This window comes from Heloderma suspectum, chromosome 7 (assembly GCF_057233095.1).
Source record: "Heloderma suspectum isolate Gila_16-S chromosome 7, 16-S_ref, whole genome shotgun sequence".
NCBI lineage: Eukaryota > Metazoa > Chordata > Lepidosauria > Squamata > Helodermatidae > Heloderma > Heloderma suspectum.
The window spans coordinates 25,354,959-25,371,991 of NC_139464.1; the positions used below are offsets into that span (position 1 = coordinate 25,354,959).

At 40.8% G+C, this 17,033-nt stretch overlaps 1 protein-coding gene across 3 annotated transcripts in view; it reads right to left on the bottom strand.

Annotated features, from left to right (window-relative positions):
- Positions 1–17,033, bottom strand: part of WNK1 (WNK lysine deficient protein kinase 1) — a 166,821-nt gene that overhangs the window by 105,096 nt on the left and 44,692 nt on the right. For all 3 annotated transcript variants that reach the window (XM_084809331.1, XM_084809330.1, XM_084809333.1), the window contains exon 2: positions 6,716–6,888. In XM_084809331.1, coding sequence (XP_084665457.1) covers positions 6,716–6,888 — 173 coding nt within the window. The remainder of the gene's footprint in view (positions 1–6,715; positions 6,889–17,033) is intronic.

Here is a 17,033-nt window from a genome sequence, read left to right on the forward strand (position 1 = left end):
CCCCTATATCTGGAGCGGTCAGATAAGTACTCTTGGTCCCGAAGGGTATGCCAGTCCTCGAAATGATAAGGCCACTGTGGAGGGAAAGACCATTCTGAACTCCTCTCCCAGTCACCATGAGGAGACCTTGACCTCTCGCTACAATGGTAACTGAAATGGCAATCCCCATAGGGAGAACAACACAGCCCAGGATGAAACCAATCCCGAGGAGGGAATGGGAGACAGCGACGTGGGGCTTCCTGCCTCATTGGTGACTGGCGCTCTGCGGATGGAGAAATCCCTCGATCCCAAGAGACTGGTAGTGGTGGAGAAAAACCCAAAATTTCACCCTCAGACACCGTCAACACCAGCTCGATGACTGGAGCGGTGGGTACTGGTGACAATACATGAATTGGTGAATCCAGCAAAGGAGGAGGTGCCAGAATAATTTCAGTAACCTTTTTCTTCTGCTTTTTAAGGCCATTCGATCCCAACGACTCTGGAATCTTTGCCTTTTTTGTAATCTTTCTTGTGACGAAGAGTGCTAAGGAGCGCACTGGAGTCGGAAGATCAGCCCGTTTGACAGAAGTTGTCAGGCGAGGGGACATCGACTTGGACGAAGGCATAGTCACCTCTGCTTTGTCCCTCGAAGAAGACCCTGCAGCATGCTCTGGATTCATAGCCAGTAACACTCTTCTCCACAGCTGTGCCTTAAGCCTATCCAATCTGTTCTTTTGTGCCTGTTTAATAAACGATTGGCACAGGGAACAAGAATAGGGTAGATGACCTTCACCCAAACAAAAAAGGCAGAGGAGTGAAGGTCAGTGGGGGGCAACTTACTCCCGCACTTGACAAACTGCCTTTGCAGCCATAAACGACACTACAGCTGGAGTCAACAAACGGACAAACGACGAAGGAAGATTTTATTTTTTTTTGGTGGAACAACGACAAAGACAGGGGAGAACAAACAAGAATAACAGAAAAAAACAAGTCCTCAGCAGCGGCAGCAGAAGAAAGAGACGCGGCAATTCTCTTTCTAACAGAGAGGAAGCTCAGAACAGACTACCCACTATAGCGGTCGAAAGAGAACAGGCGGGAACCCCCTGGGCCATGCACAGTGGACAGTCGGGGAGGGTTCCTGCCAAAAACGTTCCTCAGCTTTAGAAGCTTCCCAAATGAGACTCAGCGCAAGCACAGAGCCCATATGTGTGATGCACAAAGATCACGAAGATCTAATAATGATTTTTAAACAAACAAGAGTCTCTTTACTGTAGGCAACTAAAATAATTATTTTAAAGCAGCCCTTTCGTTTTCTATACATTCTAAAAATACACTGTGCCATCACTATAATATAGCAGACTATTTTAAGATCTTTTACTTGTTTTGATTTTAATCAATTAGCTTTACATAAATAATTTTGGTTACATTTATCTATTATGTTTCCTTTGAATACTCTGTTTACAAAAGACTTCAGAAGTGATGTTAGCTTAGAATAATGTCTGGAAAAGTCAGCAGTCCTGGCAGGTTTGCTGCAGGTCCCAAAAACTTTAAGAGAAGAGAACTGGCAACAGACAAGCATCTCCTAAGAGCCATGAATGTTAGCAAAGATCACAAAACTGAGCCAAACTACCTCTCTTGGAGGTGTCTTGTAGAATGAGCATGGAAAACTACTTAGTGATATATCAGCAGCAAATATTCAAGTAGTATCTGAGCTGAGAAAGCAAATAGCATACACCAGAAGCTCCCCTCCTCCATCCTTCACATTCATGCTTGCTTTCCAATATCTTCTCTCTCTCAATATTTATTCCATCTGCCTCTAATTTCCCTCTGAAAGCCTCTCTCAAATGCTTTTTACAGGCAGTTTTCACAGCAGGATTAATGTTTGTAATATAATTTCAAGGTCCCTCCTTTCAACTGCAGAAATTTCAGTAATGGGGATTGGTGTCAATCATCCTAAACTGGCAGCTGTCCAAATGGTTCTATCAAGACATGCTCTGGCAATGAAGTAGATAAGCAAAGATTAGAACATACATGGAACTGCTGTGGAATAATCATAATAACCAACTATTGAAGAATCAAAAAGCTAGTCACAAAATCCCAAAACTTGTCATGGATGGCGACACGGGGAGCAGCTTTTGAATTTTACATGGAAAACCTGTAAAGCAAGCAAGCAAGCCAGCCAGCCAGCCAGCCAATAGTATGTGTGTTTGTGTGCGTGCGCGCACACACACACACACATGTGTTTGTGTTTTGGGGGTTTCCTATAGGATACATCCTAAGGCTGAAGTAGCTTTATCAAGAAATTAAATTATTTTCTCTGGAAGCCAACCAGAATATTATTCACTTGTCCATCACAGGACAATGACTTTGTCTAGAGACACAAAAATTGTTGTCATTTTTTCCTCCAGATTTCCTCCAAGCAGGAGCCAAATGTCCAAAAGTCTCAGGAAATATCAAAACTACACATAGACTTGAGATAAAGAAAAACACAGAATCCCATATAAAATACACCAGCTTAAAAAGATGTTTCAACCATTCCTATTAATACAGACATTGCCATCCTCATGAACTCCAAAAACATTAAGATCTTTAGGAACTTTTAATTTGTTTGTCTAACTGTCAAGTAAAGGCAAGTTTAAACCTTAACCAAGGCTCCTGGCTGAGCTCTTCCAATTAATGTTTTAGTAACTAAGTGGTTGCTACAATGACTGCATAGCTGTCATTTACTACCAACAAAATCTTCTTTTCATTCAGAGTCGACATTCTTCAGCTTCTTCCCACAGTCTGGCCACTGTGATCCACACACTGGTAACCTCAAGACTGAATTACTATAATGCACTCTGTGTGGGGCTGCCCTTAGGGCTGGTTCAGAAGCTGCAGCTAATGCAGAAGGCAGCACCTAGGTTACCAACTGGGGTGCCTTACCGTGCACATATAACGCCTGTGCAAAAGGACCTACGCTAGCTGCCAGTCTGCTATCAAGCTAAGTTTACGGTGTTGGTATTAGTATACAAAGCCCTACTGAACTCAGGACTAGGTTACCTCAAGGAATGTCTCTCCCTGTACCAACCCCCAGATCACTATGATCTTCAGGGGAGGCTTTGTTGCCCATGCCACAGCAATGACATAGAGATGAGCCTTCTCTGTGGTGGTGCCTGCCCTGTGGAATTACCTCCCCTCTAAGGTACGTCAGGCCTCAAAGCTAGCATGTTTTAGTGATTTGTTGAAAACTTATCTGTTTCCTTTGCCTTTCCCCCAACCATGAGCTATCTTTGAACCAACTTCGAATATGATAATGCCGTGTTTATTCTGTATTTTTTGTAAACTGCTTTGGGATTTTTTCAAATGAGAAGTAGTATCTAAATATTGCTAATAATTAATTAACAACATCAGCACTTGGGAGGCTAGCGTTGCCACCACTAGCAAAAACAGACAGCAATGCAAGGACAGCAGTGAGTGTTTTGGTAGCAGTCCCCCAGAGAAGCTCATAGGAAGTCCACCTGTCATGAACTAGCGTGAGTGTGCCTTCCAAAGGCTAAACTATTTACTTGAGGGCTGGCAGGGAAAGTTAGAGCAGTAGCAGCAGGTGCAACCACAGCAGGGGAAAGCAAGGATTGGGGTTGTACTGATTGGACTATTAAGGAATGAGACTGCTGGCAGGAAGTAAAGGTTGTTGATGGAAATTTCCTTGGTGTGATGGGAAGACATTAGTTTGGCTGCAAGGAAGAGTACAATAGGCCATTGTCTGAAAGAGGGCTCAGAGGGAGAAGGCAGAATAAAACTGATTTATTCATGAATTGAGGAGTCTGCTCTTTTATTGAGTTTGCTCTTTTATTGATAGGTTAAATGATTAGTTATATTTTAATTGATGAATTGAATTACTAATGGATTTTTCTGTCAATTTGTTTTAACTTAATGGGTCTATTTATATTATTAGGACTGCAGTTATAATAACTTAGGATGTATTTGGGGGGAGTGGAGTTACCATAAGAGTTATAGTGGGTAATGGTTGAGGGCTTTTAATTCTGTTCTGTTGATTGCAATAAGTTATTTCATTTCAGTTTGATCTTATGGTCACTTGTAACTGCTGTAGGATAGAGATAAAATTGTGATGATCGACCCCCACAGAAACTACTGGATAGAGACAGTTTTCTGAGGTCTCTGGGGGAGTTTCCTGAAAATTTAACTGGCAGTCCTGTCAAAGCCCTTATCTATCTCTGGGATGGGGAGATGAGTTGGGCCATCAAAAGTCATGTCAGCTCCCTGGTATTCTGGAGAGCTGTATGCAAATGGTTGGGTTGACAATTAAAGCACACATGGCAAAAGACCTGTGACAAGCATGACCAAACACAGGTAAGGAATCATTATAGCGCTTGGTCTTGCAATGATTGTAGCAAAAAAATCTCCTCAGATGCTCCTGCAGCTGCTGAATGCTGGCTAGTGGAGCTTTTTTAAGTGGTGAAAAGCCTTTTGCATATGGTCTCAGGGAGTCAGCTGAGCCCACCATAACCAATTTGCATTTCATTTTGCAGATAAAACTGTTTGCAGTCATACCAACTTGGAACCCATAATTTTGAAAGAGTCAGAGAACTGCCTTTGGATCAGCTGACACTGTAGCTGTGTCAGGTTAGTTTACACAAACAACTGTCAGGTTAGTTTACACAAACAATTCTGTTTATACAACCTGAGTATGCAGGCAATCTGCTTGGAGGACTGAGGCCTACCACCTGCTCTCTAGATCCTTGTCCTCCCTGCTTATAAAACCTGCCAGGACTAGGCTTATCACCAGGACCTCGGAAGTAGCGTACGCTTTTTTGAAGGAAGGGGAGGTCCCTACTGCCCTTAAAAGGCTAGTGGCAAGCCCCCGTTAACAGAAAAAATCTGGATAAATCTCCATCCTTGACTAAGATACTGGAGAAAGAAGTGACATCTCCAGTCCAGGTAGTTTGGGATGATACCTTTTATCTGGATCCTTTCTAATCTGGCTTTCAGCCTGGATATGGGATGGAAACAACCTTGGTTGCCTTAGTGGATAATTTATGCCAGGGGATGGACAAGGGGAGTGCCTCCCTGTTATTTCTCCCAATCCTCTTGCCAGATTTTGATAACCTTGATCATGGTATCCTTCTGGTTCATCTGACCAGACTAGGGGTGGGAAGCACAGTATAATTGAGGCTCCAGTCAGTTTTGGCATGGTGAGCTCAGTCGGTGGTAATGGGAGATGTCTGTTTCACCTCATGGCCTTTGGCATTTAGGGTGCCACAAGTTTCCATCTTGTCCCCTCTGCTTTTTAACATCTACATGAAACCATTAGGGAAGTCATTCAGAGTTTTGGGCAAAAGTGTCATCTTTATGCAAATAACTCACAGCTCTACCTCTTGTCTCCATCTAGCAATCCCAGGGAAGCTGTGGAACTCCTTAACAGCTGTCTGAAGGCAGTTTTGGGATGGATAAGGGAGAACAAGCTGAAATTTAATCCAGACAAGATGGAGATAATGTGGGTAGGGGCTTCCAGGAGCACGATTTTGCATTAACACAAGGTGTGTGCTCCCCATATACCTTGTTTTAAAGGGAAAATGTGGCTTTTTTGCCACTGCCAAATTGCCGCCAAGTTTCAGTGGCAATTTGGCAGCAGTGGCAATTTCAGCCTCCAAAAAGTTCCTGGGGTTGGAAATTAGCCACTGAATGCTTGGAAGTTGCCCAACCCTGGTTTAAAGAAACCCTGGGTTGTTGTTACATGTGAACTGGGCCATTGTGTCTAATAATAGCATAGCACAGCCTTCTTTAAATATTTTCCTATGGATTTTTTTAAAAATCTTTTTAATTACATAATACCTTAGTACATGCCTGTACAACTTGTGATCCATCCATCTTGCTGCCTGTTTGGAGCTGCAAACAAACTGAGGGTTTAAGCACCTGGCAGACCACACTAAACAGCTGGTGGGATGATTGCAGCTCAGTGAATTACAAGTTGTACAGGCCTGCTTTCAAAAAAAGATCAAGGTTACAGAACAGATGTTGGGTTGGGGAGTTCCCTGCAAACTATTTGAGATTGTCATGGGAAAGAAAGGCATTTTGTTACTCTTTTAACTATGCCCATTTTGGGGTATAAGAAGACCTCATAAAGAACTAAAGTTGATATATTTCCACTAACTTCTCTAAAACTCTTTTCCATTACTTATTCATTCCATTAGTTTAACAGAATTTAGAGCATGACAGCTAACTCTTCCACACTATGCACTTCCACACAAAAATCTGGTTACAATTAAGGAGTTCTATTTCAAAAACAGTGTAGCTATTCAGAACTAAAATTCCCTAGTTGTACTGAATGAATTTATTCAATATATAATTCCATCCTGACTAAAAAAATATAAGGAAAAGTTGCCAATACTTTACTGACCACTAGAGGACTCCCTTGCTGCTTATTTTGCCTGGAATTCGAAGTATCTGCTATGTTGGAGACATGATATAGCTTGCCAAACTCAGACCTCAAAGGCTCTTCCATTTCTTCCTCACAGTACAGCACTGACAATGGTTCCAGACATTTCATAATTTAGAAGCCAGAAGGGAACATAGTGGTCATAATGCTGGATGTCCTTCTCAGAAACAGTCAACCAAAGACACTATAGCACATGTAAGTTTTTTGCCTGAACTGGGTTAATAATGTACTTTTCATTTATTTATTTTCATCTCCACATTTATCATTAATGTAGAGCACTAGCAAGCCTATACTCACGTTTTCAGAGTGCCAGATGTCATAAGCTCCGTAACCAGAACAATACACTTCTTTCCCTTGACCGTAGATTCCCAGGAATCGTAGAACCTAACAATGTTAGGATGCTGAAGCCCTTTTAGCATTTCAGCTTCCTCCTTGAACCGCTGCCGTTCTGACTTGGACAGCTTCCGATCCTAAAAGACAAAGACAAAAGAGCATACATCAAGAACTATAAGAAAAATAAAGTAAAATCAAATAATTATCCAAGGAAGGCCACAATTCTGAAATGCTTAACTCTTGGGGCAAGACTAAATATTACAGGAGACACAAAGCTGCTGCTGCTCAGAGTCTCCCAACCTCCAAAGTCAACAAGCGACAAAACATCACACTTTGCAAATTACCTGCACCTCACTGCTGACAGCTAATGGTGTCAAATGGTATTATGCTAAATATTACCAGTAAAGAGAAGAAAGATGCACCAAACGGCAGGAACTCTATGCCTTCTGTAATGTCTAGTTCTCCCATCAGGAACCCAGTTCTCCCACTACGAACCAAGTGTGCCTGCCACACCATTTATCCAGAACTTCTTGTGATCTGGTACCTCTGTTTTAAAAACCTATCTGAAGAATTTACTTCTGAATTTATTACAGACCTCTCAGACTTGAGCTGCAATCTTATGCACACAGTGCCATTTAACTAAGTGGGCTCATCCTCAATTAAACATGCACAGAATCAAACTGCATTTCTAGACATTGTTCAAGATACTTGCTGGGCTTATTAAGGGGTGGGGGAGAAATTTGTTAGGTTTGAATTTGAATGTGAACTTACCTAATTTTGCACTTTCAAACATATGTGTGAACTAAAATTTAGTGATCCTTCAAAGTCACACTTCTCTGAATTTTGGAAAATAGCTCACCAGTCAGAACATGCACAGAAAAATGTATATGTTAGGGGAAAGTGCACACAAAAATGTGGATGTTAATGAAAATAAACGCATCTTAGGGTAAATTGCTTGAAAAAATACAGTATTAGGCAAAAATGCATAAAAATGAGTGTACTGGGAGAAATGTGCACAACAATGCCTATGAATTTTTGTTCATACATTTTTATTTTTCTACATCAAATTGAATTGAACATCAAATTGATGTAGAAACAGGACAAAACAAACTGAAGACTAGAAAAATGAGAAACTGAGAGAAACCAAAATTGACAAAGCCATGCATCCTAGGCTTAACCTCCTTGTGCCTTGCCAACTAATTCACTACTGTTTGAAATTATCATTTTTCCTTAAAGTCATTAATTTAACATTCTTAAAAGGTTAGTATATGCTTCATCACTGTTCATAATCCTGTACAGGAAAAAGTTGAAAATTTCTACCAAATTTCCATGTACCCAAAACAAAGGGTATAGGACTGAAATCCACTCTTTAATTTGTCTTTGTTTAAATGCCACATTACAGCTAAATAAATTAAATTAATAGTGCAATTATACCTGTCTACCCAAAAGTCCCACTGATTTCAATAAATCTCAGCCTATATCAAGATTAGCCTGTCCCTAGAATCTATGAGATAACTAGGGATGTCAGAGAAATCCGCTGCCGATTCAAATGAGTCCGGATTCTTTGAAATCTGGCCTCAGGAATCCGCAGTGGATAGGGACCACTTACCTCTGCTCCAGGAGGACTGGCGGCTGAACAGCACTCGGCTACTTCTTCCAGCCAGAGCAGTTCGCCTCCTTCCTGCCCCTGCCTATTGCCTTTAAAAAAAAATTTTTTTAAATGGCGATGGGGGGGATGTGCCCATAGACATACGCAAATAAAGTCATGAATCTTGCGTATAAGTCTATGTGTCCATAGACATAGTGTCCATCTATGTGTCCACAGACATAAGCCCATAGACTTATACGCAAAATAGAGCGGTGAATCTTGCGTATAAGCCTATGGGCACATCCCCCTCCCCCATCGCCATTAAAAAAAAAAAAGACAGTTTTTTTAAAAGGTAATCGGCAGGGACAGGGAGGAGGCAAATGGGTCTGGCTGACAGGAGGGAAGGTAAGTGCCCCCAAGCCAGTCCCCCCCCCCCGGAATACAAGCAGAGCAGAACCGCTCTGGAGGATTCTGGGGGGGAGGACGGATCACCTCCCCCCCCCACGGATTCCCCACCAGAATTCGGTGGGGAATTCGTACACCCCTAGAGATAACAGAGATTAGACAAGGAAGACAGTGGCTGGAGTTACTAATTAGCTCAGCTACTGGGTAATACACAGTACCTTTACAAGTGTTGAAGTGTTGAGAGAAGAGGAAAGCAAACCCAAGACTATTTCACATGTGATTATTTCTCTATAGCAAATGACTTCCAAGTATTTTTTTCCCTACCTGTGCACACAGTAGAAAGCATTAATAAATGTGTGGGTTCTTAATATGCAGTGGTGTGCCAGAAATGTCATGTGTGAAACAGCCCTGTGAACTGTCTATATTACAGAACTGAAATCCTTAAAATAGGCTACCACATGAGGAGTAGGCAATGAATAGTTGCTGAATGTTCCAAAATTCAAGCAGTCCATCATCCCATTACTAGAATTTTAGGAGCTATTACTCAATAGAAGGCAATATGGTCTAAGTGGCTAATGCCTTGTAAATGCCATCCCATTGGCTACCGTCTACTTCTGCATCTAACATAGCAGGGCATAGTCAGGCTTTGGAAAGGCCTAAATTCTCTGCTTCTAATGAGCTACTGGCACCATGGAGGGGTGGAGGGAGGTCTAAATACACATTCGCCAAGTTTAGCAAAGACTTTACCTCAAAACATTTTGAAATTTAACTTATTATGATGATAAATCATTTGGCAACAGTTTTAAACTAAGCCTAAATGTAAGTGGCCTGTTGCATGCCACCATAACAGGCTGGGCCTGGTAAAGCTTTTCAGTGTTAGCTAGAGGTGAGTACCTTATGGCCTTCCAGATGTTTTGGCCTACAACTCCCATCAGCCAATGGTGGGGGGTTATGGGAGCTATAGGCCAAAAAATCTGAAGGGTCCCGAATTGCCCAGCCATGGTGTTAGCCATCAAGAATCAAAGAATTCAATCACTGAAATTCTCTTGTGCATCAAACAACTGCACCAAGGAGAGGAGCTCCTGATCTTGCAAAGCTCTGCAAAACAGAACGTAATCAACCTAGTTATAAAAGACTTTGGTGCATTCCTCTTTAACATTGTTATAGAACACAGAGTCTGGACTCAGTCCATTCATATAGTATACCTTATATTATGTCATCATCAGTGATCAGTAAGAAAGAGAGGTCAAATCTAAGTATCACAAGTGATGCTACAAACAGAAGCTGTTTATAAGGCAGTGTAATCTGAACAACCCGAAATAGGCAGCTTAGAAGCAAGAAGAGAGAAGAATAAATTCTGAGGTATCACAAATTAAACTCATAACTCACTAATAGAGATGACAAGAAAAACTGTGTTTGTGTACTTAATAGAAAAGATAATACAACAAGGGCTGCATGTATGCTGTGACTGCACAGGAACACAGGAAATGGAATTAGTCTTCCTGGGAATCTCAGCTCCCATGTAAATAAAGAGATCAATTTTGTAGCCCTTATGGTCACGAATATGCTTTTAAAAGTATGTAGGCAATACCTGTTGAAATCTTGGAAGTCAGAGAGGTTGCTGACTAAGCTTTTAGTGACTGATGGGAGGTTTCAATGTCCTTGCCCCTCCATTACTGATGAAACCAGAAATATACAAAAAGGGCAAGTTATTGAAATTTTCATGCTTCATATAGATGGTAGAAATCGGTTTTTCTTGACACAGAATTACTGGGTGGGTATTTTTTATTATTTCTTTTTAGCACAGAATACTCAACCCTGAATTCTGAGATGTATATTTATTTATGTTATATAAACACATGCATTAAGGATTTTTCCAAACTCTGGCATGAGCTATGACACAACGACAAAGAGCAGGAGTCCATAATTTTGCTCACCATGACAAGTGTTCCGTTACCCTCAGATGAGTTCTCAAAACAAGCCCCAGCCCTGCTCTTCAGCTTAGAGCCAATGCTAGGTGCAACAATTCCCCACAATTGTGCTAAGCTCCAAGGCATTCTGAGCACCTCCAAAGCTAGTGCAACTGGCAGATATGATCTCTTCCCAGACAAACAGCTCCAAGCTGAAGAGGAGGGATGGGGCTGACAGGCAGATTGCAGGAATGACTCCCCAGTTCTGAACTGGCGAGAAAGCAGGGGACTGTTCCTGGATAAGTTTCAGAAGGGGAGAGTTGTGGCAACCGCATATTTTTGATTGCCTATCAAGGCCAGCCTGAATGTGTGAACCCATCATGGGCATTTGTGTATTAGATCGTCTGCAAAACAAACAAACAAACAAAAACTCTGAAAAGGGTGCCAGAGATGCTGCAAACCTTTCAAGTTCTGAAGAAGTATCTCCACCCCAAAATCTGAAAAATGTGAACACTTACAGCAGGGGTGCACAGCCTCTTTCAGCCCAAGGGCTAAATTCCATTTTGGAGAAGCGGGGGGGGGGCACATTCCAATGGTTGGTGGGGCAAAGGGGAATTGCCAATAGTATAAAAATATCAGCATAGTTTAAAGTTCTTATTGCCGATTACTAAGCATTTCAACCTTTTAGAATGGGGAAAAGACTTCACAAAATCCAAGAAACCATCAAAACAATCGGTGGTTAGGGGAAGGGGTGTGGCCAAGGGAAGGGGCAAGGCCATTTAGGGAACCATACAGGGCTGGATTTAGACACCAGGCCTGAAGTTCTGCACCCCTAATTTACAGGGTGGGACTGGATCTTGTTCCTTTGAGTGATAGTGACCAATTTCCCCTAATTTCAGGTTTTATCATATCCCTACTAAGCTAACCTCTGTTTGTTATTGCGTGCCCATTCCCATTGTCCTTCAGCACTAATCCCCTCACTGGTAACAGTTATTGTGCTTTCCTATTACTACTTGGCTATGGTAATCTCTAAACCCATTGTATTCACTGGCAAAACCTTTACCTTTTCAAGAAATCCCAACTAAGTTTCAAAAACTAAGTACACAGACTACTTCTAATACTAAACAAGCAGAAGGCTACACAAACAGTTTTTTTAAGGGCTTTCAGGGCCTGGAAATGCCATCATACACAAAGAATTATTCATGCAGATTTGTTCTACAAATTTAGAAAACCAAGTAACCTAATCTGAGAAATTAAAATACACACGACCTTCCAGAAATCTAAATTTTACCACCACAACTCTTGTGGAAGTACTTTAGCAGAATACTTGTCCTACAACCATTCTTCCCTCAAATTAAGTGTTACAAATATATGCATGAGGGAAGAATTAATACCGCTTTTGTTGCTCAAAAAGCAGGTTCAAATTTGCTCTCTGAAGCAAACAATGGATTACACTTTCAGAAATGGGACAACTAATTTTTAACTGGTTAGACACACATTTTGGATCTTCTGCAACAGTTCTCTCAGCTTGCAAGGAATCAGGAAGCTCTATGTTTCCCCTGAAACATTTCCACTACTTCTCAGAGTTCTCCTTACAACGAGAAAGTAAAAATTTACACATTAAAAAAAAAAATCCCTACCGAAAAGACAGTAAAAACAGGCCAGTTTTATATGTTTCTTACGGCCTTTAATGTTTGGATCCTAACACGGAACTTTTGAGTTTAAGCTGCTTTCTCTGTTCTCAGCAGGGTGTGTTAGATGCTAACTTCATTCCAAAACCTTCTGGGGAGAAAGTAAAATAATGCACTTGAGCTGACAACATATTTAACACATACAGTTCCCTATTAGTGCGTGTAAAAATCAATTTTAAGGAATGGATAGTAGTCTTCAATGACACCCCACTATTTATTAATCCCTTTTTATTTGCCCCACAACATGAAAGATACTGCCTGTTTTGTAGCGTAGCAACTAACCATGCACTAAAAGTAATACACAGCCTTCATTTTTTATAGCTAGAAATCGTTAACTTTTTTCAGAAATGAAATCCCAAAGGATCATCTGAAACATGGATAATCACTTTTCTTCCTTGATAGCAAACCTAAAGGCCTCTTTCATATCCCCTTAACAGCATTGTCTTCTGAGCAAGTGGAAACAGATGCATGAAGCCTATTCTGTTAGTTCCTTCATTCCTTTCCACCCACATTAAATTGTTTTGACATTGTTCCAAGAGAAATGCAGCACTACCCAGCATGTGATCTGCACTAGGGCACTGAATGTGGACAGAAAATAAAAGAATCCATCAAAACAGTTCTAGCCTTTCTTGGCAATCTATATTTGACAGATATTCAACAGTGGAGACAGCATTCAGTATTAAAGATGGTCCACAATTTGTAACAGTAAACCCATTAAAATGAAGTTCACTTATATCACAGTACTAATTATAGTGACAGTGAGAGACCTGCTTCCAAATAAATATGTTTAGAGTTCTATTTTTACAACAACTTCCATACTTTCTGCATCAAGCAGACAGACTGAAGAACATGCATATACCTAACAGACATTTATGGCAGCTAGGACTTCCTTCAAATACATCTCCCAGCTGGCTGCTAGATAAGAAGGATTTCCACTTGTAACATCAACTCCATTCAATTCCAAGGAATAGATTCCTCAAACTTTATAAGGAGAGAAATAGCAGCCCATTTCCCCAGCTTTCGTTGTGAACATTTTGTGAACCCACAAAACAAAGGTTCATTTTGTATATCTTAATACTATTTCTTCTTTAAATATCCCACCCTCTTTTACAATAAAAAGTGGTGTATGGGATTGGCAGCCTGTTAAATCGGGGGGGGGGGGCTTTTCCCACACGCTAGTCTCTGACAACATTCCTAGGCAGCATAAAAGTGGCAGGCATAAACTGACACCCCACCCCCGGTTTTCAAGAACTTAAAAAAAAAGAAATGTTTTCCTACCAAGTTTCTGCAAGTCTCCCAGGATGGAGCAACACACTATGACCATCTCTCTCTGGGCCTATTCTGGCACACTACATGCCCCTTTTATGAACAGGGTTATCTAGGTCTGGCATTAGGGTTCAGCATTATCCTGCACCTGCCAAAGCCCATGCCCCAAAATTGGGCCTCCAGCTCCTCCTCATCCCTGCTGATTGATATTCCACCATTTCCTCCTTATGGGGAGAGAACACAAGCTACAAAGGGAGAAAAGAAGGAAGGACAGCAACAGCCATTGCTTGCTTACTCACTTTCCTTCTCCCTCTGGGCAGCAGTGCTGATTAAAAGACTTTGAAAGCACAGGCAGAAGATGGTGAATGGCAGTGAGGACAAAACCACGAGATGGGGCGGCGGCCTTGCCCAAAGACACACATCCCAACCAGGAGGTGGTTGTTTCTTTTAACTTTACAGGCTTCTTTTCTACCCTAGGCCTTCTAAGCAGCTTAGTATAAAACTAAAATGTAACTCCTTGAACAAACTTCATTTAAAAATGAAAAGTATACTTATGCCAAAATTAACACAGCAGTTTGTTCCTGAGATAAATTCCTGGAACTCAAAAAATCTGAACAAGTATGTTTTTACTAATCACCTGGAAATTTTCAGTAAAGCAGGCCCAGTGTATCTCCCTTGGGAGTTCCACAATACAGACACTGCCCCAGAAAAAGCCCAATTTATAATAGAAGATAACTTCATTGCAGATGGCAGTGACAACCCAGAGCAATCTCTCCAGCTGATCTTAATTCACTGGGGTGAATTAAGCTGCCTTTGAGAGCTTATAAATTTTAAATGTACAGGACAATTTTAAAAGCACACATATGCATAATGCAGTACAAGAATCTCAGATTATAATTTTGTAAGCTGAGTACACTGATATTTTATAAATGACAGACACTTCCAAGAATTTCAGGAATTCAAGAACAACTGAAGTTTTCAGAATTTTGTTTTGTTTACAAGTAATAACAACTAGATATAAAAATAACGGCAAACATTCTAACAAGTGCTTAAACCTACGAAGTCTGATATAGTCAATAACAGACATCTACACAAAAGACACACTATCCTGCTTTTTTTTTTAAGGTAATTATATAATCAAAACAGTTGCTTTCCATGCTACTGAAAAAATAGCTAACACATTCAGTGAAGGTTTCATGCAACAAGCAAATCAGCAAACAATCCGATGTTTATAACACCTGTGTGCAATGTTCATAAACACAGGGGACTGGTAGGAACAGAACTGTTGCCTAGGAGAAATTTCTAGCTTCTATGAACCTGACAGCAGCACAATAAAAAAAAAATTTTAAGCTATTAATGAACTGAACAGAGTCCAAAAGGGGTCAGTGCCATATATTACCCTTTTTCACTCACAAAAATGAGATGTATTTAAACTCTCAATATAAAAAATAAACATGTGGCATTTAGCACCATTTTTTATATAAAATACATTTTTTTTTTGGAAAAATCTGTTTTAGAAATGCAGGGGAAACATATTGTGCTGAATAAATACAGTTCTTATCTGAATGACTGATAAGGTCACTGTTCAATGTTCAGTTTTGTGTTCAGATTCCATTTCCTCTTTACAAGGCTAATTGAAGGAAGCTGCCCTAGGAAAATATCATCTTCAAATAGAGCACTGAGTAATATTTGTAACTACCACCAGTTTGCCTGCTCATTTTTTCTATCCTATGACTAACAGGAATATAAGTAATATACTACTAACAACAGTATCACAAATATAGTTTGTCTTGCATGTAAACTTTGATTACATACAAACAAGCGAAAGCCCAAGTACATAAGAATGTATGAAAAGCCATGCTGGATCAGACCAAAGGCCTATCTACTCCAGCATTCTGTGCACACGGTGGCCAACCAGCTGCCTGGCTGAAGGCAACAAGTAGGACATGAGTACGTCTGAGGACCTCAAATGTATATTTAGAACTCAGTGAAGATCCAAGCTTGGGGATTCTGGAGTCATCTTTGTCAGTGGAAGCACAGGTAACCACAGTGGCACGGAGTGCCTTTGACCAGCTTCAGTGGGTATCTGGGCAGGGACAACCTGGTCTCAGTAGCCTATGTTCTAGTAACCTCCAAGTTAGATTACTGCAAAGCCCTCTACCTGGGGCTGCCCTTAAAGACAGTTCAGAACCTGCAGCTTGTGCAAAATGCAGCAGCCAGATTGACTGCAGGGACCAGAAGGACTGAACATAGAACATCAATTCTAGCCCATTTATACTGGCTACCTGTATGTTTCAGAACCCAATTCAAGGTGCTAGTTTTGATCTATACAGCCTTACACAGCTCAGGACTGAAATACCTAATGGAATGCCTCTCCCAATATGAACTTACCCATACCCTATAATTGTCATCCGAGGCCCTCCTTCAGGTGCTTCCTCCGAGGGAGGTTCAGTGGATGGCAACAAGGGATAGCACCTTCTCGGTGGTGGTCCCAATTGTGGAACACTCTCCCCACTGAGATCCACCTGGCCTAAACATTGCCATCCTTTTGGTGCCAAGTTAAGACTTTCCTCTACTCCCAGACATTTGACAGCATATGGTAAGGTTTTAACTGGTCCTGGGATTTTTATTATTGAATGCTTTAAATAGTTTTGTAAATACTTTTATTATGTTTTATATTGTATTTTTAAGGTTTTGATCTTTTGTAAACCACCCACAGAGCTCTACCTGTTGGCTGGTATAGAAATGTTGTGGTGTTGTTGCTATTATTATTATTATTATTATTGATGGTGAGGATGATGATAATGTTCTTATTCAAATAGTTCTGACAACAGACCAATGCATATATAGCAGACATTTATTTTCAAAGCAGAACTAATTTACTACATAAGATGCAAAGCTGGTACATAGAAAACAGATAGCTACAGAAGTGCACTAGGTGCTTTATAGTCTTGTTAGCCTATATCAATAATGCCTGCTTTTCTTTGAAGATGAATTGAGGGAGGTGGAAGTCTAACTTTTATAAATATATAAACGTGTCAGATTAGATAGTGTATTAAAGTGACAATCCATAAGGCTATGCTACTAAGTGCACTGGTATCTGTCATCTAACTTCTGTAACTGGTAAGATCACTGGGTAGTTTCATAATCCTATTGCAGTTTTTTTATAACTAGTGTTCAAGTCTAAAGCTAACAACTATTTTGCATACCAAAGCTTAAGAAAAAACTGTATGCCATCTCATGAAGAAATGTACAGAGCTGGTCCCCCCAACCCCCGGCAAAAGCCAAGGGTCAGCTTAGCAGAAACTAACTGGGTAGTTTTAGATAAGCTGCTATATCACAAACTCAGCACATGCGCACCCCCCACCCCGCTTACATATAAGAAACAAGAGGCCCTGTTTTGAATCTTCCTGCAGTTAATG